At 39.3% G+C, this 24,238-nt stretch overlaps 3 protein-coding genes across 5 annotated transcripts; all 3 read left to right on the top strand.

The window, feature by feature from the left end:
* Positions 1–406: 406 nt before the first annotated feature.
* Positions 407–5,181, top strand: si:ch1073-398f15.1 (cardiomyopathy-associated protein 5). Its single transcript, XM_032571008.1, has 2 exons — positions 407–688; positions 946–5,181. The coding sequence occupies exons 1-2, from the start codon at positions 564–566 to the stop codon at positions 3,188–3,190; spliced, it is 2,370 nt and encodes a 789-aa protein (XP_032426899.1). The 5' UTR covers positions 407–563; the 3' UTR covers positions 3,191–5,181.
* Positions 5,182–7,637: 2,456 nt separating this feature from the next.
* dtwd2 (DTW motif tRNA-uridine aminocarboxypropyltransferase 2) lies at positions 7,638–10,967 on the top strand. The gene is made up of 6 exons (XM_032569267.1): positions 7,638–8,063; positions 8,378–8,468; positions 9,010–9,104; positions 9,193–9,391; positions 10,065–10,193; positions 10,305–10,967. The coding sequence occupies exons 1-6, from the start codon at positions 7,900–7,902 to the stop codon at positions 10,482–10,484; spliced, it is 858 nt and encodes a 285-aa protein (XP_032425158.1). The 5' UTR covers positions 7,638–7,899; the 3' UTR covers positions 10,485–10,967.
* Positions 10,968–11,353: 386 nt separating this feature from the next.
* Positions 11,354–22,071, top strand: LOC116723999 (nucleolysin TIA-1-like). 3 transcript variants are annotated; one of them, XM_032569266.1, is made up of 12 exons: positions 11,354–11,562; positions 13,050–13,146; positions 13,333–13,431; positions 16,474–16,528; positions 16,870–16,957; positions 17,115–17,190; positions 17,286–17,391; positions 17,568–17,663; positions 17,746–17,830; positions 18,451–18,592; positions 18,697–18,845; positions 19,664–22,071. In XM_032569266.1, exons 1-12 carry the CDS (start codon positions 11,537–11,539, stop codon positions 19,800–19,802), a joined length of 1,158 nt encoding a protein of 385 aa, XP_032425157.1. In that variant the 5' UTR covers positions 11,354–11,536; the 3' UTR covers positions 19,803–22,071. The 3 variants fall into 3 exon arrangements, with proteins under 3 accessions (XP_032425157.1, XP_032425156.1, XP_032425154.1); XM_032569265.1 differs by having other exon boundaries at positions 17,565–17,663; positions 18,700–18,845; XM_032569263.1 differs by having other exon boundaries at positions 17,565–17,663.
* The last annotated feature ends 2,167 nt before the right edge of the window (positions 22,072–24,238 follow it).

Genomic DNA, 24,238 nt, shown 5'->3' with positions numbered 1-24,238 from the left:
TCCTCTAAGAAAATAAAATCATCACTTAACAACTGTGTTTTGTGTTTTCTCTGGTTGTCTTTCTTTGTTGACAGTGTTCATTTGATTATCTTTTACATATTGGAAATAAGAAAAAAACTGAATAAATCTATACTTATTAAAAGCAAAATGAATATATTCAATACTCTTGCCTCTATCAGACCCACAGACTGAGTCATGACACTGGATACAGGCCACCAGCACTAAAATAGATCAGTCAGGAGTGATAGGGATCACGCATTTTCTTTAAAATGCTGAATCATTTGTGCTCAGGTTGTTAAAATACTAAACTCCCTCCCCACCTATCCCATAATAAAAATAAAATGCTAATATATTACAGATGTACTGAATCATACACATTGAACCATCGGCAAGTGAGCTCCCCCGACATGCTGTAAATACTTTAGATGAAACATAGGAAGGCCAGTTTTCTATTTCAAGATTACGCTGAGCATGAAAACTCAACTTGCGCACGCGGTGATCAACAGTGACAGTGTTGAAGTGTGCTGGGAAACTCAAGCAAATCCATCAAGAGAGTCCCTACAATGGATACATTGACAGAAGATTTAGCACGGTCTGATGTCGAAGCCGAAATGACGATGTTGGGGGCGGAAGATGCAGCAGAACAAAATGTTGAAGCAAGAGATGAAGTGGAGAACCTTCGAAACAGGTACTTTGGCTTTCAGAATGTTATCAGCTGAAACTGAACTGTTTTTATTTCAAATGCTGTAAAAACAATGAAAGATATTGCATAGAAAGATAACTTATGTATGCATGAGTGCTGGATGGTTGCGTGTAAAATATAATCTTTGTAGTGGAACATTGCCGCTTTCATTCAGAGACCAAAATAAATTGTGTAAAACTCAAGACATGGAAAGAAAGCCTTTGTTTTTGTTCTTGATTGTCACTTTGTGTACATGTCTTTAGTTTACGTGAGGCCGTCCACGATGACAGCGTCCGACCTAAAATGCAGTGCCTGCTGATGGACACCTCTTTCTCCATGGTGACCATGCAAGGCGAAGACAGCGGGATCGCGTGGGAAACAACCGCGAGTCGCTGTGCCACACCTTGGACACCTGAAGCAGGAACAGTGGATGTTAGCTCACCTGCTCCAGTCCGACTCGGAGCATCGGGGTCTCAGCCTGCAGGAAAGATCATATTTGTCATGGACGAAGAGATGATCGCAAGACAGAGGAAACCTAAAGAAAGGGTGAACAATCAGAAGAGCAAAGCGGAAAGAGAGCAAGAACTTTGGGATGAAACCTTTGACAGCGTCTCAGGGCGACCAGAGTTGGTAGAAGTGTCCCAGCCCAATGTAAAAACTGAAGCGGAAGGGGAACAAGAGGAGGCGACTGATCTTCTGGAGGACAAAGAGCAGCGTTTGTTCAGGATAGTGTCAGAAGGTTCAGAAATCCTCAACATTGTCGTCCCTCCTAAATTTGCCACCGTGGACGAAGAGGAGAGCAAGGAAATGGTGGACAACTTGTCATATCTGAAGGAGAGTCTTGTTCCCAAAACCAGTGCAGAGACTCAAGACAATGACTTACCATTCTCAGCAGAAACTGGTGATCAGATAAAGGTTTTACCTCCTACAGGTCCTGGTGCAATGGACCCACCAGGGGCTCCGGTGGCCAGACCGCCAGTGAGAGGAGTGACTGGGAATGTGGACTACTTTGAGGCGTTCTCTCTGATTGAGGCCCAGGCTCCAGGAAGTCCTGCTGTGATTCCACAAGGGCAGGGGGAGCATGAGGCAAAAACAGCCACTGACAACCTGGATGCTGAGAAACCAGTGGCACCTGAAGACCACAAAACGACCAAAAGTGTGGACATTGATAAATCAGACACAGTAAGTTTAGAGGAAATAACCAGTGACCTTCTAGATGATGTCTTCTATGGCAGTACAGAAAACTACTCTTTAAAAAGTATGGATGATGAAGTTGGACTAGCAAAAAGTCCGATATCTAGGCTTGCTTCCAAACCAAGTGGTTCGTCTTTGTTCGGTAGCCAAGAGGACATCCTGACACCAATCTTCCTACCTGAAGGACCACCAAAAATTATTGACCAAATATTGCTGGAAGAGCCGACAGCCATGGCTTTCCTTTACTCTGACCTGTATGAGGAAGCATTGGGCAGTAGGAAAAAGGAGGAGGATGCAGAAAGCATGACGTCTGAGAAGTCCTTCCATAGCAGGCATTCAGACCGAGAGGCCAGAGGTTACTTAGAGAAATTTGTCCTGATTGATGAGACCCCTGCAGTGGAAACAGAACAGCAAGAAAAAGAAATTTTCACATCAGAGGAATCTCGGACTCTACCTCAAGATATGTATGACTTTGAAGACGTTCTCGCCAAGTCTGAAAAAGAGAGGCAACACTCAGACGACGTCACGGACTTCTTCAGGTCTAGTGCCAATTCTTCTCCCTGTGACATAGAACCTTTCCCTCGATCCCTAGAAGAGGACGACATTCAAACAGCAAAGAGTAGCATCAAGACTCAAAAAAGCGTCACAATAGCTGCAGAAAAAGTCTCAGAAACCCCAGTAGATCCTCTCGGCTTTTCAAGCTATGAGTTCCTGCCAGATGAACCAGACTGGGAGGATGTAGATGATGGTCCTACACACCTAGACAGAAGATCTGTTGGAGGAGAAGAACTGGGAAGGCAAGAATTCGAGCTCAATAAACCAGATGTCCCTCCCAGGAGAAAGACGGCATCCTCTCCTGCTAAATCCTGCTTGGATCTAACACCTCTTACTCCGGTTGATATGATTACACAAGAGAAAGAGGAGGCTGGAGGAAAGGAGCACAGGGTGGAGGAAAAAGAGACAGCATCACCCGTAGAGACTGCTGACGAAGGAGACGGAAATGAAGAAGACACTGTGGCGACTGAATCCGAAGTTGCACAACTTGACAGCGATCCAGTTGAGTTGAAAACCGGGGCCCTGGAGAGTGAAAGCACAAAAGAGTCTGATGAGACGACTGTCACAGATGCAAAACCAGATGAAGAGGAAGAAACAAAACCGAATGAAGATAGAAGTGAGAGTCAACAAGCAACGACCACTACAGGACTCAAAGAAACAGATGTTGAGACAGAGGTTAATTCGGAGAAACAAGAAGACAGACCCACCACCTCATCAGCTGAGCCTGCTGTAAACAAAAAGCAGTGTGTAATACTTTAGTTTAGCTACCATTTAAAACCCACTAAAATGTTCTTCCACACAGTTCCTACAGGTTAAAGTCACGGTGACCAGTTTGTGTAACACATAGAATAAGTGCTGGTTTTTGACCCCCCCACCAATTAGTTCCTTTGAGGTATTAATTGCTTTTTAACCCAAGAGGTTCAGGTATGGAATGGTACTGCCTATTGTTTCATTCTAATTGTGTGTCGGGACGCTTTGTACCTGCACTGACAATGAATGACTCACGATCATTCTCTAACTAGCAGGTCACACAGTTCTTTTGGCGTGATCAAGGGTTGGGATCTGTCATATGTTAAGAATTAATAGGCAAAACAAGGATCAGAACCAAAATAAATCAAAAATACAATTGCAACATTTTCAGAAAATACAGCATTGTTTTATGCTGTGCCGTGTGAATCTAGTATTTTTTTTTTACTGTGCACTTGTTCATTGGGCTCTGCACGCGTACATGTGGAGCCCATTTGTTTGTTGACCTGGTACATTGTACACACCTCCACCGATTTTAATTCCCTCAATCAAACAGTGGCACCAAATCCATAGCAGTTACAGAAAATTAAGGGTCAGACTAATTTTCTGACCCTTGTTGGGGAAAAAAACAACACCCTTGTTTGCATACTTACAGCTATCTAGTTTATATGAAAACAGAGAGATACGGTAAGTGCATTCTGACTGCTGGAGCAGATAGCCTGACTAATTTATCAGATAATACCCACTTGTTATGCTTGTTTACGCTCTTAAGGGACACATTGTAAAACGTTTTCAGATTGTGTGGTTTGTTAAGCGTTTGAAAACCGCTACTAAATTTAACAGGTGTTTGTTTGATATATTTGTGGGCAGAAAAGCCTAAGTAATATGCGTTACTGATTTCTTGGCTGCAAATACAGCCAAAACAAAAGCAACTTCATAGTATGATATATCTTGTTAGATTTTTTGTGCTATTTTTTACTCTAGGTTTTCACATTACCGAAACACTCCCACTGTGCCTAAATCTAAAAAAAACCAACTGTTTGATTCTTTATTTTTTATTGTGATTGGACTCTGCATTAACTCAAGATGAACCGTTGCTGTCACATTGATCCATTATGTTATGTTTCTCCAGGTGAACCCAGTCGCTGTAGCAATAATGCATGATTCACTAGTGGGGGGGGAAAGGTTTGGGTCACGAGTGCCAATCATAATAAAAAAAAAAGAACTGAGAGCACGTGTGACGTCAAGGTGCACCTTTGACTAAAAATAAACCCATCTGGCTGCTAATATGACACCGCTTCTCCCCCTGCTTGTAAACAGCCATGCCACAAGTGTGCAATGCTTGCACACATTAAAAATAAGGTACCATCAGCTATAGTTGACGTGTCCATCTACCCCGTGACACATGTTATGAGGTGTTTTATTATGCAGAATTGAAATAAATTAACAATGTGTTCCTCTTCCGCTCCAGCACGATTCCTACTGAGTCCCAGTGCCCTCAAAATCATTTATTAAAAACATATTTTGTCAGAAAACTTTCCTCATGCGTCGTTTTTCACAGTCTGGATTTAGACTGAAAAGGCAGTAGCAGAAAGAATTTCCCTTTTTTGCATGTGAGGTTGCGTTGCAGACTAGATAGTGAATCTGGCTACAGGAACCCTGGATCCTGTGGCTGCACTGGACTTGCAGAGGACAAACACAAGCAGACCTTAATGTACGAATGTATAAATAACATGTAAACAGGTAAAAAAAAAAAAAAACTTATTTAGAGAGGAGCTAAGTTAGACTGCTAGAATAAGTAGCGCAGGGCCAAAGTTGGACCTGCCAACTCTCTACTATGTGAATTCCTATTTGGGTCTCAATAACTTAAAATATCTTTGGAAAGTTTCTATTTTAGTCATTTGATTCAAAAGCTGAAACTCTTGAGATTTACCACTTATCTTTTGTATTAGTCTTATGTTATATTGTATTTCTGAAAAATAAATGTTCTTATTTTTGACGTATTTTGCTGCTCAACCCATTGAACACTGAATTGAAAACAGGCAACTGCTTTAGATTCATGCACAGCTTTAGTGCAAGAAATGCAAGCATAGCTCAACCGTATGAGAGAAATGATTCAAATTTTAATATAAATCTTTATTTTATTATTTGAAAGCTCAAAATACAATTTTGCTTTTGGTATAGAGCAAATTGTGTGATATGGATGGAGATCCAGGAAGTCAGTGTTGAGAACTGTGTTACTTATTTGGTTTAAAGCAAAATGGACTTTTAGGAGCTTTACATTGTGTCATTATGCTTTTCCGTCATCAAAAACATACGTGGCGTGTTGCTTTGACAACCCTCAGGATCCTCTTCACAATACAGAGTATCTTCAGTCAGAGGCTTCTTCAAATTAACTGTAATACAGACTGCTACAAGAAATCGTTCCTGCCAACAGCCATCACCATCTACAGTAACTCCTTGAAGAATTTCAATTAATCAGTTACAACATTTAATTTTCCTTTGCAATTATTAAGTTATTTGAATATGCACTATAAAAACATCGTAGATATACATATTTACGAAATTATTTATTTTTTATTCTTTCTTTTTATACATCTATATTTAAAATGTCAAGCAAAGTGTTACTGAGGTCAAGTTCCTTGTTTGTGTGCAGAAACTCGAATAAAAGCAGATTCAAACGGTCATTCTTTGAATGTGCAGCATTAAGTGGTCACATGTACTAAAATCAAAAGCTGTTTCAATCAAAAACATCATAACATGCCAAGTTCCATGTTAACATAGGACCTTCTTTGATATCACAGCACAATTCTTGCATCCATTGAACTTGTGAGTTTGTGGAAAGTTTCTGCTTGAATTTCTTTGCAGGACGTCAGAAAACCTTCCCAGAGCTGCTGGTTGGATATGAACTGCATTCCACCCTCAGATCTTCTGCTTGAGGAAACTCCAAAGGTTCTCAATAGGGTTGAGGTCAGAGGTCAGAGGAGGATGGTGACCACACCATGAGTTTCTCCACCATTGATCACTCCTAAAGCAGCGGTAACAAATAGACCATTAAAAAAATCAGAAATTTGTTGTTTCCATCGTCAGGATTAAACTAAAACAGTTTAATAACCTAAAATGTGTCTAGATCATTCAGAATAGATTCTCACTGTCAGTTACTGGTTGACTGGTCAGTCTTCCAGATTAGCAGTCACACCAAGATCAGAGCATCTTCTACCTGGAAATGAGGAGAGAGGAACAGATCAATCCAACAGATGAGGAGAAACTTTTCACTCCTTTCTAACAGTCTGATGTTTATTCACCTTAAAGAGACTTCAGTGTATTCTATTTACTTTATGTGATATAAACCGACACAAAAACCCAATTTTCCAAAGTATTGTTGTCTACTTTCTAAATATGTTATCACACTTTAAGTTAGACAAAAATAACTTACAAGTAACTTTTCACCAAGATGTAGGAGTTTGTTTTAAGTGTTAGCTCAACCGGCAGACATTTTTTTCCTACATCGTAAGTGAAACAAAGCTGGTACTTTCTCATCAAGAAATTATTGACGAGCTCCTAAATTTTGTTGAAAAGTTACTTGTGAGTTAGTTTTGTCTTATTTCAAGGGTCCTAAGATATTTGCAGCAGAAGCTTGGCCAAGACTTTGTGTTTTTGTAGTGAAGACTTCATGGATGGGTTTAGACGGAGTCTCTCATTCTGTCCAAATAGTTCAGTCCACGTTTGAAAAGTCCATGTTGTGCTTTTCATGACTTTTTATTAAGTGCCGCATCAATCCGGTGCTACAACTTGGCTGAGTCACATAAACTCGATGTCTTTGAGTTTAAGTGACTGCTTAAAGTCAGTCAAATTTCTCAAAAGTTTTAGGAAAAAGTTGTTTACAAAGAAAAATTTTTTTAAAAATTGGTGTGCATTTATATTAAGCCCCCCATTACTCAAATTCACCTAAATAAAATTCAGAGCTCCAATAATCAGAAAACAAGAAAAGAGATCCCAAAGACGAGACCAAATAAAATTCCCAGAGCTTCAATCGGAGATAAGGGCTGGACTGGTGCTCAATAATCCCAAATTCACTTTTCGAATTCAAATTAATTTAATTTTGGAAATCTAGGTATCATAACCATGTCAATGCACTTTATTACTCTGTGAAATAAATCTCTCTTAAATGCAAGTGATACAACAAAACCATGACTATTAGTTTAATTCGTCACTTTATTTCGCTTTGGGATTGGGATCAAAAAAGTATTTTTGAATTTGAATTAAATTACCCTCGAGAGAATGTGTCTCCTCCCGGCCAAACCCCAAGCAAAAATATCCCCAGTATAAACAATGACTTGTTGGACATTATATGTATTTTTAGATTCACCTGTACAATTACGTAGCAGAAAACCAGCTCCATAGCAATCACTACCTTACTAGTTTATCAATTTCTACACCGGAAATTCTTGTTTGACGCTGTTGTCCTTCGCTGGAGCGCGTGTGGTGCATTCCGGCCACGTTAGAATATTTGCTCCTCAATTATAGTAAAATACAGAAAAATACCGTAAACATCGAATTTGAACCAACAACCTCTTAATTTAACCACATTAAGTGTTTATTTAAAATCCAATAAATTTAATCCGGCACGTTTTACAAGAAAAAGTAGATTTTACGGAGGAAAATTAAATTTCCGAGTTACGTGAACGCAACATCGAGGTTAGCTTGTGGCTAACACCACAATGGACAATGGTCCTTGTGTGTGCTCTCCTGTCACCCTGGAGGAAAACGGACTTCCAGCCTGTGGCGGTTCGTACGCAGACGACGAGTTAGTGGACGCCTTCGGAGACTTGGCTGCTCTCCCGGTTGAAGTTGAGGAAAGAAGACCGACCTGTTTGCGCTGCCGGTGAGCTGAATGAGAACGAAGCTAACGCTAGCTAGCCTAGTTTCAGTTAACAAGCATCTGAAAGAGAAGCTGTAAGAAAATAATAATAATAATAATAATATATATATATATATATATATATATATATATATATATATATATATAGCCTTCCTCTTGTACTACTTGGTGTATCTGGCATGCTTTAATGAGGGAACAGATTTATATCGTTTCAGAAAAAGCTGACGACCAGCTGAAAACAGAGATGGGGGCGTTAGACGGGGGAAATAACTGGGAAAACAGAGCTTCACGTCTTCAACTTTCCTCCCATGTTGTAGTCGCCCTCAGAAGGTGTGTCTCTGTCCCTTTCTCCCGCAACAACCACTGGAGGTGTCCACATGTCTGTACGTTGTGCAGCATCCCGCAGAGGTGAGTCACTAGATCTAGTGTGTTTATCTTTGGTTCTGTCAAAAGCTTTACATGGTAAAATTTCTTATTGGCTAATTCTCTGAAATAGATGTTATTCATATTTTTTTTAAGTGATGGACTAACAGAAATTAGTGCAAAATGGTGAATTATGAACTGTGTGTAGTGAAAAAAACAAAACGCTGCTCATTACCTGGTAATGGCAGCATTATTCTGTGGGCATGTATTCTGAGAATGGCCTAGTCAAAAAAATTTCAAGTAAGAATCTGCGGCAAGACTCAGAGACACGCTGTTCATACCTGGTCTTTTAGCTCGAGCTACTTTGCAAAGCAGAATGGGTAAAGTGAAAATTATGTTTGAAGTGTAACAAAATGTGAAGAGCTGCAAAAGTGTACCTCTTTAAACCCAGTTGGTATTGTAGTTGAAGACATGGTACATCCTTCGGTTATTGAAATGTTTCATGTTTTTCTATTTTTCTTAAAAAATGTACCAGATTGTAATATCAGACTCGCTGATGTCTTCCATTTTTGCGTTCTGCTCGCAGGAAAGCCGAGTGCTTCGGACTGTGCCTCTTCTTGCTGCTTGTTTGCCACAGGGAAAATGCAACGTTATCGTAGGAAGGCGGTTTAATGAGGAAAAGTAAGTTGGCTTCATTGTATTAGCCCAAACCTTCCCCAGAAAAATAGTTAATTCTGCTCATTTGTTTTCTTAATCGTTCTGCACTCAGGCATCCAGAGCTAGCCGCAGTGTGTCGGGATGACAGAACGCTCATCCTGTACCCCGGACCTAAATCCCAGAGCCTGGAGGAGTTGGCGCAACGCCTGGAGATCTCCGCCGTGAAGCACAATGTGATCATTATAGATGGCACGTGGAGCCAGGCGAAAAACATGTTCCTGAAAAACAGCATGTTCCACCTGCCCAAACAGGTGTGTGCAACTTTGTTGATGTAGTTTTGAAAGTACATTGGCTTTTGCAGAAACAACAAAGTTGACATCTCAGCCCATCCAGAGAAAGAAAAAAAGACAAACAACGCAAGACGTGGGTAGACGGGTGCTCTCTGGATAAATTGAGCGGCTTTATCAAATATCTTACTCTAAAATGTAACAATTCCCCAAAATAGCCAAAATTTACAGAACTATCAATTAGTTCTAAGATAGAGGTGTCTATATGAATGAAAACTAACTTCTAAGAAACATTATAGTGTGTTTGCGTGTGTGTGAGAGACAGAGAGAGACCAACAATAATTTCAAAACAATCAAAATGTGATTATAGAGTTAAGATTTTAAACAGTTTCCAACAGCATTATGCTAGCTTGATTAGCATTTGCCAGTTTGTTCATTTTATGGAAAAAGTTTGATCTTTTTTTTGTTTGTTTTTTTTGTTGGTATTTTTAAAAAAAAATACAGTGCATTGCTTTTACAACAGGCCGTCCTGTCAGTGGTCATATCATAAATTATAAATCTGATTTTGCTGGCATTAATATACAATGTGAAACTACTTTGCAGAGGTAATTGAATTTCATTACGGAGTGTATTTTTAATTCATATTACAACAGGGCTATGAGCAACTGCATCTATTCCTTCTGCTTTGATTCATCAGGTCCAGCTTAATAGGAATCTGTCGAGCCAGTACGTGATCCGGACTCAGCCCTCCAACATCTGTCTGTCCACATTGGAATGCGCCGCCGTGGCCTTGTCGGTCCTAGAGCAGAACGATGAGATCCAAGAGGTGAGTCAGTTGATAATTTAGCTAATATTTCCTTGTCTTTCGAAAAAAAAAAAAAAAATCATTGTTAAATCTTTGTTTAATTGAAAAAAACGATTTTCTTTTCATTCTCAGATATTGCTGAGGCCTCTGAAAGCCCTGTGCTCCTTCCAGCTGCAGCACGGCGCTCAGGTTCACCACAGCAAAGAGCATCTGCTTCGAAACGGCATGTATGACAAACCCATGCCGAAAAACAAGCGCAAGATCAAAAGGATGGAAAAGCTAATGACGGACCACAGCGTCTGTCCAAGATGAGGGCGAGGCTGGCGACCGAGCACAGAGAGCGATCTGTGAAATATCTTTGCACACATTTTGTTTAAATAATGTAGGACTGCATCATCTGGGTACAGGTGTGCAAAATACTGGATTTAGAAAAAAAGAAGAAGCATTTTTAAACTATTTGTATCATGTTGGTGATTTAATTTATATCATTGTTGTTCAAGTTCTACTTAAAGAATCATGTTCTCCAGTAAATCAGGTCTTTTAGGTTTTTTTTCTTCTTTTTCTAGAAATTGTTCCACATTGAAATATTGTTTAATACAAACCATGTAATGTTGTTGTGTATTATGGTAGTCTCTACTATATAAGGGCTGATTCATTTATTGGTTTTGCAAGGGAATGTATTTAAATACAACAATTACCAAAGTTGTACAAACATTTGTTTTTCTTTTCAGTGGTCAGTTTGCTGGCTGAAAATGTAAATAGATTACCTGTAAATAAAGCCTCTTTGACCTTTAAGGCTGTTTCAGTTTTTCATTTTAGAAGATTTGCTGAAGTTCCAAACTTTGTTTTCTTTAATAAAATAAAATGTAACGTCGGTCCACTGTACATGTGTATATTAACATTGCAGTTGATATGGGAAAAGTTGTTTTGTATTTAACATATGTAGAAGGAGGATGGATAATTTTGATGTTTTGCATTTGTTTTTTTCAAACTGAAATCTAACAGGAAATAAAATGTGGCAATAAATGTGTAATTGTTGACACTTTTAGCTGTTACATTTTTACCTTTCATTATGCAACTTTTTTTTTTCTACTATAGAAAAGGCAAAAATGTTGCCAAGTATTGGTGACATGAAAATATCTTTTAAAATATTGCAACTGTCGCGCATGCGAGTTTGGACTCGGCCCCCGGTCGCTCCGCCATCTTTGTCGGCAGCCCATTGTTCACTCCGAAGCTAACAACGGTGTCAAAACCCTCTACATCTCGTGTTAAAGTATCCGGACTGTGTCGCCGACAGCTGACTGTGACCGTCGTGGATTTGCTCACAAGGTCGCGACTTGTTTTCGGCCACTAAGTGAGACAGAATGGACGACGAGCAGCCGAAAACCCTGTAAGTGTATGACTGCGTTGCTCTTAGCTAGCCGCTTGTGTTCGTCACACAACATTGAGCGGTACATGTAAATAGAAACGTCTCATAATACCGGGGTTTGAACGAGAATTAGTTTTACAAGCTGGAACTGTCTAGCTATTATCTCAATGGCAATAGCATATTTTATGAGAGGTTTACAATTGGTGTAGTCGAAACATTTAATGCTAGCCACATAACTAAGCTAGCTACTTCCAGAAAAATCCTAAAAATACCGATTGGATCAAGCTTCTTCCTTCGAGTACGATAGAAGCGCGTTTTTCTTTTGCGCTTTTGGAGAGAAAAAAATAATAATTGCAACGGAAACCATTAGTTAAATCCTGTTGTAAGTGAAGGTGGGTTAAGCTGTACTATTTTGTGTCATTCACTCCCGAACAAACGGTACATTGATGTTGTTGGTCATTGTGCAGGCCAGCAGTTTTATAACATCATCCCTAATGCCTGTGCTACTTTAGCATTCACTATTCAACACAATAAACCACCTAGACATGCAATCTTAAATGCATTTTGTCTTTTTCTTAAGTGTTTATTGATGATGTATATATATGTGTACTAATTTTTTTTAAATTGGAAAAATAAGCATTTTTTTTTGCCTCTTGGTAGCTAAGAATTTTAGTTTTATTTGGAATTTATTCTTTAAAATCACATTTCTTTACTTTTAGCATCAACTAAGTCTTATGACTACATCACCGAAAGTATTTTCGTATTTTACAATTTTCCTGCATTTTATATGAATATATGTACTTAACACCATATCTTAAAAATGAATTGGGTTAATATTTATCAGGGATTTTCAGACGCCCTGACCTATTGGGTGTTAGGATCTTGCTGCCAGCAGATTGAAATTTTGAATTCCTACATAATGCAATGGGAATAAGTGGGTCAAGACTTTCTATCCTATGTTTCTTAGTGAACACAGATTCTTGAGGCGTGTTAGCAGAGGGGGATTTATACCACTATAGTGTAATTTATAAACTGACCAAAACATCATTTTTAACATTTTACCCCACTCCTCTTGTAAATCCTCGCCTCAACTTTTTCCGAAAATCTTCCAAGTCCGGCTCGTTCCAAGTCGGACGGAGATTAAAATCTCAACACAATCAAACCAGAGCTTGGCATGTTCAGCCTTCCTGGTAATCGCTAAGAGCAGCTCACCGCCAACGCCGGTTTAATAAAACATCCTGAAGGAGGGATGTAGCCTTAAAAGTTTGCAATAAAAAGGAAAAAAAGCGAAAAGATGCTAAATGGCTGAAAAAGCTCATTTTCAAAATAAAGTTTCTTTTAAACGGCTTTTTGTGTCTTATGTCTTTCCAATCCTTCTCCATCTACATTTAGCTCCAGACAAAACACGCGTGTGCGCTTCCTGCCACCTCACTTACAACGGCTCTGTTTGCCATCATCGTGAACAGTCACTCATGTTCTCTTGGTGCTGTTTGTGTTTGCGTGTGCAGGTATGTGGGGAACCTGTCCAGGGACGTGACAGAGGCCCTCATCTTGGAATTGTTCAGCCAGATTGGGCCTTGTAAAAGCTGCAAAATGATAGTAGATGTGAGTTCACTTTGTTGCATTTCGTCTCGCTGGTGGCGTTATTTACTTCGACTGACCCGATCTGCTGTTTGTGATGCTACGCTTTTTTTTTTTTTTTTTCCAGCGGAGCGCTAATTATGTGGCCTCCCATTTTTATTGTCTGATTCAGAGCACATTTGTTGAGTCTGTGTCTTTTGTCCACTCCAGACAGCAGGTCACGATCCATACTGCTTTGTGGAGTTCTATGAGCATAGACACGCCACTGCTACAATCGCAGCCATGAATGGTCGGAAAATACTGGGTAAGGTAAGCTATCATATCTCCTTAGCGAGCCGCCGAGGGCGAGGCCGGGTGGGCAAGGTTATAAACAAACAACTCGTTAAAATACGGCTTACTTCCTGTTTTCCTGCTCTGCTTCATGTTATTGATTTTTTTTAAATTTTATTTTAAAATTTTATTCCCTTGTGTACAAAATGTCTGAGTTTGGGAGTGCTACTTTAATAATTTCTTCTAATGTTTCAAAAATCTTGAAAGCGTTGCTTAGAGAATTTTAGTCACGTTTTGAGTTCTGTGTTGAGAACTTTCCTGTTTTTGTTGTTTTTTCATATAAAATATGCACACCAGTGATTTTCTTTTTTTTTTTTTTACTTCCATCAGCTAGTCTTCTGATATTTGTGATTTTATGTTGCAGATAAAGTGCAGACTGTAATGTCTTAATGTGTATCATGTAGAATTCATTGGAGCTAACTTATTGCAGGACAGTATTCAGACTGTGTGCAGACAAAGAAGTCAAGAAAAAAAAAAAAAAGTCAGAAATAGGAAAGCCTACATTTGCATCGCATGTTGATGCGAAAGTTTTCTTTCTGATTTTGATCATTTTCCCATCCTAACATTGATATATTGATTGATGTATTTTGCTTTCTGGGCTTAATCTTCTTCCAAATGAATTCTTGCTGCTTGCATCTTTAAATATCACTAGAAATGTAACGTTTAACTTCTCACAATCAAATTAAGAATGAACTACTCTTTTGTTCCTCAACTTCATCCTCTCACCTTTTATAACCCAACACCTCACCTCTGTAACTCTGTAATAAAACTTAATAATGTCCATTCTGCTCATGTCAACACCCACCTATCTTCTGTTTAGGAGTTTCAAGTTAAATAGTTGGAAGACTTTGTCACATGAATACTTGCTTTACGTTACCAAGCTTGACAGAGCTGAAAGCCATCGTCAGGGTTTCTGTTGGCTAAAAATGTAGCCAGTGGATCAAAAATGTTGACATGAAAAAACTCATAACTTGTAATTATTTCATGCTCTTGGTTAATTGTAAATATAAATACCATAAAGAATTTGTTGTTGTTTTTTACTGTAGCACCAGTTCGCCTTCTGAAACGTTGATGAGCTCCACTCAACAAGCTTCACTAATTGTATTATCAACATAGTGAGCCTGAATGCCTGGTTTATGATTGGTTGATATTCATTTCAGTTATTTAGTTATTTGTGATGTAGATGTTTCAAATTTTAGGTTTTTTTGGGGTTTTTTTTACCTACCAGTGCTAATTTTACCCAATTCAATTTTCTCTATAACAACTATAATATAACAAGGTACAATAACAGCATTCAGAATATTTTCCATACTTCCTTAAGCAGAGTTAAGGTTGTTTGTAAAATGATTTACAAATTTCAGTTCAGTTTATTTATATATAACTAATACACAACATGTCATCTCAGGGAACTTTACAAAAAAAACCCTTCAATCTAATACACTCCAATTGATCCAGCTACCAAACGATGCATCAAGTTCAGGTTATTATTATTCATATTAGTTTTAAAAAGTTCAATCCCTAGTTAAATCCAGCATTCACTCTTCCTGGGCTTGGTGTAGCGACGCCAGACGATCTTTGTCGTTGACTACAGTAATCTCTCCTGCAAAGCAAGCGTGTAGCGACTGTGGAGAGGAAAGACTCCCATTTAACAGGAGGAAACCTCCAACAGAACCGGCTTGATGCGAACATCTATTGTTGGCAGGTTACCACAGCCAAAACAGAACGCCAGACCAGATTTAACATCTATGGAGAGAGAAAAAACTGAGAAAACGTAAAGTTTACAGTCGAAATAAAAGCAAATAATCCAAATAGGAGAATAATAGAAGAAGAAGTGAGGTAAAGTGGTCATAATGTCCCTCTGCAGCACAACTACAGAGATTAAATTTTAAAAATCTTGAACAATCTTAAGCATTTTAGATCTTTCTCTGAACTCCTTAAATTTCCAAAACATCCTTGAATCCATTTTTTACATGTTACAGCAAAGGTGGATCTTTACTCTTAACATTTGTACCTTTTTTAATGGTTAAAGTCTTGCTCTCTCATTCACAACTGCAGACTCTATGTAACAGAAACCACAATTTTCTTTAAAATAGCTTCTCACATTTTTTTTTTTCTTCACTCGGTCATAGCGTTGGCACAAAGAGTGTTTGCAGTAGCTTGGTAGCGCTTAGCTTGCTATGTTCACTGATTGAGCTTTTAGTCGTCCAATCACTGATCGGGGCTAATCAAACTGAAGATCGCCCGGTAACCAGCTGATTTCTCTGCATTTGTACTATTAAGGTTACGTTAACACGTGTTGTGTTCTTTTGTACAACGGAACATGTTAATGAATATAATATGAATACAGTCCTCTTTGTCTCTTCATTCTCCATTCTGTCTGTGTTTCTGGATTAACTGAATTAAATGTGGCCCTGCTGTGTTCTTATGCGACATGTAACTTTCTTTGACCTGATTTTAATTGATGCTCTTCTGTGCCTCCCCCCTCCCCCCTTTACATCTTTAATGCTGTGTGTTCTTTGCAACCTTATTTCACGTAGAATCCACATAAGCGCAATTCTTAAGGAAAATAAATTGAGTTGAAAATATTTTATCCTCAACAGGTATTGAAGGACCATTTGAGGAGTATAACAAGTTCGTAAAAATCACTTGTTTGTAAGTCCCTTGTTATTTGGACCTTACTTCCTACAGTTTTACTCCAAATTACTAGCCTGAACAAGTCTTTAATATCCCTTTATGTACTCCACTGTATAGCAATGTCTTAATTGATGCAGGCTATGTGTAAAATTAAGACAACCATGGATAATTGGTTTGTGTTGGTGGTTTTATAAGCATTTCTGTGGCTTTTCTGAGGCCGACCTTATCAACAGTTCTCAATCACAAAATAAAACCAAAAGTAAAGCTGGTTGTGTGACTCCCCCCACCCCCTAATCAGAGAACAGCAACCCTCTTTTCTTCTTGGAGCGCGCCTCTCGTCTCACGTTTTCGTCTTCCCCCGCTCTTTGCATCTTGTGTCTCTTGCAGGAGGTGAAGGTCAACTGGGCCACGACCCCAACGAGCCAGAAGAAAGACACAAGCAGTAAGTAACTCATGCGACGACGCTCGCAATTAATCATTTATACACAGACTTGCACATTTGTGTATCTGGGGGGGAAAAAACATAGATTTACACACACCCACCTAGAATTTCCGTTTTTATGCAAAAGGTGACAAAACTCCATAAGGTTCAACGGTTATGATTTACAAAACACTATACATGGTGCTGTTTAAAGTTGAATTTTTCTATCAAGAGATTTGTGTAGTTCATATGTGAGATGTTAACTTAAATATTTTTATATCCTAGGCCATATTCCAATAAGTATTTTTTTTACAATGTTCAGTTTTATTTTCTAAAAATCTGTGCTTTTCTTATGTTTCCAGGCCACTTCCATGTTTTTGTTGGAGACCTTAGTCCAGAAATCACCACAGATGACATAAAAGCAGCTTTTGCTCCTTTTGGAAAAATATCGTAAGTTTCTCCTCAGCACTGCACATGCTCATCTGCTCCATTTTCAATCTATCAGCACTTCCTAACACCTCTGAACATCTTCTAATGTAAAACACACATTATTATTATTATTATTGAACTGTTTCATCAAGCTGTGTGTGAATGTGTTTACATGCAGGGACTGTCGCGTTGTGAAAGACATGGCCACAGGTAAATCTAAAGGCTATGGTTTTGTCTCCTTCTTCAACAAATGGGTGAGTGTGTCTTCACTGATCTGTCTGCTGGCTCTGAGTTCCAGCTGTAATGTGCGATCAGTGTTTCTTTTTTTAAACTCTCTCTGCGTGTTTAGGATGCAGAGAACGCCATCCAGCAAATGGGGGGCCAGTGGCTAGGAGGACGGCAGATAAGGACCAACTGGGCCACGAGGAAGCCGGCTCCTAAAACGACAAATGAAAGTAAGCTTGCGGTGATTCACATTTGTCGTCGGTAGGATTCCGTGTAAATAAGACGCCGCTGCATTTTCGTTGGTCTTTATTTTCTAGCTTAGTATTTGTATTTCGTAAAAAAACAAAAACTTAGTATTTCGTATTTGTCATGTTTTCCTCCATTTTTTAAATGTATGTTTTAGCAGCCAGTACCAAACAGCTCTCTTTCGATGAGGTGTTAAATCAGTCCAGCCTCAGTAACTGCACAGTCTACTGTGGAGGAGTCACACAAGGTCTCACAGGTGAGCAACTGTTTAATGACACCGTGGTGAAGTCTTGGAAGCACAATTTAAAAACTTTATTTTATTTTATTTTATTTCACAGAGCAAATAATGAGACAGACCTTCTCACCTTTTGGCCAAATAATGGAGATCCGTGTTTTCCCAGAAAAAGGCTACTCCTTTGTGAGGTAAACTGATTTTTAAATAGAGAAGAGCCGATCCGATATTAATATCTGTATCAGTCCCGATATGTAAAAAAAAAAATCAGATCAGGTGTCCAAAACAATATGCTTGATACATAAGGGCAGATCTATTTAGTCTAATTCTTTGCTTTGTACTCTGAGCGACTTAATTCTTTATTTATTTTACATTATATGTAGGATTCCTAATTGCTGTTTCTGAACAATTTGATCCACTTTGTTTTTACCTGTTTGACCAAGCTAGTCAACTTATTGTTTTTGTCGGATTCTTTCTTTATTTTACACTGACTGTTATAATCCGAATTTCATCGACTGAACAAATGAAAGCTGTTTTTACGAAGCTTGTGTAGCCAATGGTGTATTTAAGTGCGCTATACTGGTGCAGAGTTATCAAATCAAGTTTTAATTCAGTACATTTATGTCTGTTTTTCTGTATCGGATCTGTATCAGGCGATACAAAACCTCAGAAGTGAAAAAAGTGGATCGGTGTATCCCTAATTTTAGATGCACCTGTCTTAGGCAGAGGATGATCTCCTTGTCAGATGAACTTTACAGGATAACTTCATATCAGGTAGTACATCAATGTCTCAGTTCTTTTCTCTGCACAGGTTTAACTCCCACGAGGCCGCAGCTCATGCCATAGTTTCTGTAAACGGTACCTCCATAGAGGGCAACATTGTAAAGTGCTACTGGGGGAAAGAAACAGCAGACATTGTACAGGGCCCCATACAGCAGGTACAGATGGCACAGGTAGGACCAATCTTTATTTTCTCTTTTAAAAAAAACAACAAACAACACAACTTCTGTTAGTTCTGATTTTATTTTTCTCCTCAAACAATCTATCTGTATTTCAGCAGAACACACTGAGCTTTGCAGCCCAACCCTACAACCAGTGGGGCCAGTGGTACAGCAACACGCAACAGATCAGTCAGTACGTGCCCAACGGATGGCAGGTGCCAAGCTACGGCGTCTACGGACAGGCCTGGGATCAGCAGGGCTACAAGTGAGTGGAAGCCTTTTGACGATCAAAATAACCTGCTCAGAAGAAGCTACACTGACTGCCTTTAAAAAGCAGCTGAAAACACATTGTTCATGTTTTATGCCACATGTATTCTGTTTCATCTTGTGTGGTTTTATGTCTTGTATTTGGCAAAGCACTTTGTGGTTTTCCACCTGCAAAAGGTGCTATCTAAATAAAGTTTACTTACTTAATTACTTAATTTCTGTTTGTTTAAACATGAAATTCACTGCAAAAGTCTAATAGTTTAGACTCCTTAAAGTGACAGTGGTTATGTAAAAAATGTTAAAAAAAAAAAAGAAGCCACCTACGTCTTGTTCTGCTGTGGCTTTTTGAAGACGTAGTACCTTGTGATACTCCAGTACTGTAATGAAGAATGTCTGGGCGTACTCCAAGTTCGGGCGCTGCTAATTTTACCAAGGAGAGATTCCAGCTAACTTGGCTCGACCTCTTAGCCTCACAGCTTACAGAGAGAGAGGGCAACTATTAAGGCTTTTAACTTATTAGTTGCCCTCTAAAAGTTACCAATAAAAACTTTGGATTTTACAGTTTTTGTTGTTGTTTTTGGTGGATAGACTTTTCCTTCAAAATAAAAGCATCAGATTGGCTTTCTTGTCCATAATTAACACTTAATGTGTGTTTGATCTCTAGTTTTTATGCCTCTAAAGTGCCAGAGTGTTTTCAGTCTGTTGTGCTGCAACACTGCTTTGCTCTGCGGAAGGAAACCCACATTTCTGTGACTTTTGGTTTATTTCTAGTAAAAACGTTCAACCCCCGTTTATAATTTTTGTGTCCTGTTTTAGTCATTTACATGCTGGAGCTGGATGGACGGGCTTGGGCGCCGTGAGCAACGGGGGCATGGTGGAGCCTGGGCAGGGAGTCAACGGGACAATGCTAACCAACCAGGCAGGCATGAGCACCACTGGATACCCCACCCACTGATCACAGACCCTCCCACCTCCTCTCTTAGCGGCCAAGGACACCAGGATTACACTCTGCTGGGGGAAGGAAGGAGCGCACCAGACATTCTCTGACTGTCGCACCACAAAAATTACTCCTAGTGAAGCTGGTTTGCCATTTTCTTTTTTTTTTCTTCTATTTTTTTAAACCAGCCCAAAGCCTCACCCTCTGCCCACATCATTAGGTTGAAACATGACTATATACACATTAAACACTGATAAAGCCACCGCTAATGCACATTGCATTCCTGGACCCCCCTCTGCCCCGCCGGTTTTTATTGTTTGGTGTGTTCATGGCCAAATGCAAACTTAACATTTATCTGTTTATTATATTTCTAGCAGAGAGAGTTTAGTTGAAAGAAAACAAGTGTTACATGAATTAAAGCAAACCTTTCTATGTCCTCAGCCCCTGAAAGCCAAAAATCAAGGGCAGAATTTTATATCACTATTTAACAATCATCCATAGAGGGGAAGGCAGCGCGGCGTTCGGTAACCTACAGTATCAGCCACTCCACATACCGACAAAGAGCTGTTCCTTTTTCTCTCCGTTAAAGCGCCGCCGACCTAAACCCACTGTCCGCTCGTTGCCGTAGTGACGCAGCAGTCCCGAGTGAGTTCTCAGGGTGTGCTCTAGTTTATTCTAATGAATCGTGGAGGTCAGCAGGTTGGGAAGGAAACTGGTCACAACAAAAAGTTGCAAAACAAACGCCAGAGCTTCTTCATGCCATATCCTGGACCGGAGCTGGACCGGACCTAAACGGACGGAACAGAGAGAGGAACTCATCTGTGGATAAAGAAGTGTGTGTGTTTGTGTGTGTGTGTGTGTGCATGAACTGATGCTTTTACTCACCAAGACTACATCGCTGTCATCTACCCCCCAACCCCCCGAAAACCCAGAAGGGTCTATGCCATTGTATCTTTTTTTTTTTTATTATTGTGACGGAGGAGTGGTTTGCTACAAAACTGCTTGAGAAAGATTTTTTATTTTATTTTTTATTTCCGGACAACGTTAAATGCTGACATTGTATAAAGAGCTTTCGCCTTTTGTGTTTCGTTTCAGGACTGAGGAAACGTTGAGGCGACGCCATCAAATCATGTACACGCGAGATCCTTTTTACGTTTGGACATCATTAAGCGGCTGTCGAGCCGATTTATTTTTTTTTTTAAAATTCGTATATATCTCTAAGCAATTGCAGGGATTACTGCCACTCTTATCTTGCGTACAGGCAGACAAAGATTGCACAAAACTTAGTTATCCTTCCACAAAATTTGAAGTACTCTAAATTTTCTTTCTTTCTTTTTTTTTTTTTTTTGCATTCCACTTTTTCTGCGGTTTTTATTTGGAAGCCTGTTACATGTAAATAGCCAAACAGTCTGTTTAATTGTACTAAAGCTGTATAAAGACATGTTCAATGAGAATGCGTGCTTGCTCCTGGTTGGGGGAAACCGATCCCGGCGCCCGTTTGAAGGTAGCACCTCTGTCCAGTGCTGGTAGGAGCAGAGCAACATTTCACTCGTCCAGCAGATTGGAGGACAAGTGGCATTGCTATGTAATGCGGAAGTCTTTAGATTAAACTTAAAGAAAGGGAAAAAAAACAACAACTTTATAATTTAAATTATTGTTTTACACCATTGTAGTGATTGTTTTTATAGATTCCGAAACCTACTTCTAGCGCTTGAGACTTTCGCAGCTTGTCTACAGTCGTGTCCGTAGAATTGGAAAATCCATTTTTGTTGCCTTATCAAGTTAAGTTACTTTTTATTTGACCAAAAAAAATGAATAAAAATAAGAGAGTAGGCAGTGCCTATGAATGTTTTCAGCCTACGTTTTTGAGAAGACGAGTTCTGTTCATACATCAGTGACATGATTTGTGTTTTTGCTTTGTCCCATTTAAAAAACCCAAAAAAAACAGAAGCTGGTGTTTATAACAGCTCACATTTACACCGTTTACTTCTCATCTTTGGAAACAACTTGATGAACTCGAGCGGTTGTTTGTAATTTGCCGCTAGTTTTCCTGAAAACAATGCTTGAAAAATGTTTTTCAACTGTACAATTGAGGGTTGAATCGTCAGATGTACTGTTTTATTTTTATTTTTTTTAGGCTTATAGCGGTTTTAAGTGGCCACTGAAAAGTTTTCCAGACTTAAATGGAAACTTCATCATATAGTGACAGCTGTTGCAGATCTTCTTGGTGCCCCGAGCTGTTTTGGTGAACTCTCCTCATCTTATGAAAAACGAGATTTTTGTTTCATTGTTTAAAGGGTTTTTTGGAGTGAAGAAGAAGAAACTGTTCAGAGGTAGGCTTTGGTCTCTGGAATTTTAGTCAAAGTGCTTTAAGATGATTATTCTGAATCAAAGGATGCTTTTTTTTTCACACCATATGATTCATTCTGTTTAAAAACCTACGTCAGAAATAGTTTTAGCTCATTTTGTTTGACTGAGTCTTAAAAGTCATATTTTCTCCCCAATTTTTTTTTGTTCTGCTGCATCCACTTTCAGCTGTCAACAGATTCTAAGATATTTCATTATACAGCAGAATAAATGGCCCACAGTGGCTGTATGTGACTGCTAAACAAGCCCAGACCATCACACCTCCACCTCCATGCCTGACAGCCGATTTGAGATGTTTGTGACGATGTGCTGTTTCACCAAACTTCTCTAGCCTCGTGTACAAATCACAATGTTCAAGAAGTGTCTTGGTTCCATCAGATGTGAGTTTGCAAACTAAAGGCATTTAAGTCTGTTTTTCTCAGAGGGGAGGTTTTCTCCTTTTCATACTTCTGTAAGCGAGGCCTAATTCACTATTTGGCCTCATGATTAATTTGCTGGGGTGTCTCAAATGTTTTCCAGCAGTCAATTTTTCATCCTTTAGATTTGTGGCATTAGGGGTTTAGAAATGTGACAGTACATAACAGTAACCACTGGTTAATTAAGGTCCTTGCTAAAAAAAAAAAAAAAAATCTTTTTTGTTAGCCAAGTGAAAAACATACAGTTGTGTTCGAAATAATAGCAGTGCCTTTAGAAAAATGAGTAAATGTCAAAATTCTTCAAAGAAATTGTACTTTAATGAACACAGATACATTGGGGACACAGTACATTCTATTCCAAAGCAAAACAATTGCGCAAAGTCATCAAAACTTAAATGATAATAATAATATTTCAAATAAAGTAAGAAATGGCATGTTCAAAAGAATAGCAGTGTTGCCATCTTTCCTTGGAAACTCAAAAATGTACTGTACAAACAAAGAAATTCTTGATAAGTGAACCTAGCTGAGTATCCTAAACTAATATTTTGTTGCAAAACCACGGTTTCCGATGACTGCTACACATCTGTGGTGCATGGAGTCAACCAACTTCTGGCATCGTTCCACAGGTATTGCAGCCCAGGATAATTGCACTGTATTCCACAATTCCTCAGCGTTTCTTGGTTTTGCCTCATGCACTGCACTTTTTATGTCAGCCCACAAGTTTTCGATGGGATTAAGGTCCGGGGATTGTGCTGGCCACTCCATCAGTTGAATCTTGTTCATCTGGAACCATGCTTTTGCTCGCTTGCTGGTGTGTTTGGGGTCATTATCCTGTTGAAAGGTCCACCTCAAAGGCATTTCCTCCTCAGCATATGGCAGCATGACCTCTTCCAGGATCCTGATGTACTGGAACTGATCCATGATCCCTTGTATGCGGTGAATCGGACCAACACCATAGTATGAAAAACATCCCCATATCATGATGCTTGCACCACCATGCTTAATGGTCTTCAGTGAGTACTGTGGCTTGAATTCTGTGTTTGCAGGGCGTCTGACATACTGCCTGTGACCCTTAGACCCAAAAAGAACAATCTTGCTTTCATCTGTCCACAAGATATTATGCCATTTCTTTTCAGGCCAGTCAATGTGCTCTTTGGCAAATTGTAAACGCTTCTGCACATGTCTTTTTCTCAGCAGTGGGACTTTGCGGGGGCTTCTTGCTGGAAGGTTAACCTCAGTAAGACGTCTTCTGATTGTCACAGTACTCACTGTCAACTGAAGGTCTTGCTTGATCCTCTTGGATCCCATCATTGGCTGAGTCTTCGCCAGTTTGGCTATTCTTCTGTCCATTCGAGGGGTTGTCTTTCTTTTTCTTCCTCGTTTTTCAGTTTTATGCTCCCATTTCAGGGCATTTGAGATCATTTTAGCTGAACAGCCAATGATTTTCTGCACCTCTTTGTATGTTTTCCCTTCTTTAATCAATTTTTTTATTAGGAAACGCTCATCTTCAGAACAGTGTCTGGAACGACCCATTTTCATTGTTTTTTCAGGAGAAATGCACAGCCAGCATGCCAGTTGTCTTGATCCTTAAATACGGATCACCTGTTAACACCCTTTTTTCCCAGAATACCCTCCCTAATTGATGCCCTCTCTAATTGGACTCACCACTGC

This window comes from Xiphophorus hellerii, chromosome 8, assembly GCF_003331165.1.
Source record: "Xiphophorus hellerii strain 12219 chromosome 8, Xiphophorus_hellerii-4.1, whole genome shotgun sequence".
NCBI lineage: Eukaryota > Metazoa > Chordata > Actinopteri > Cyprinodontiformes > Poeciliidae > Xiphophorus > Xiphophorus hellerii.
The sequence above is the reverse complement of the archived record's forward strand: the minus strand, read 5'-3'. Positions and strand labels throughout refer to the sequence as shown.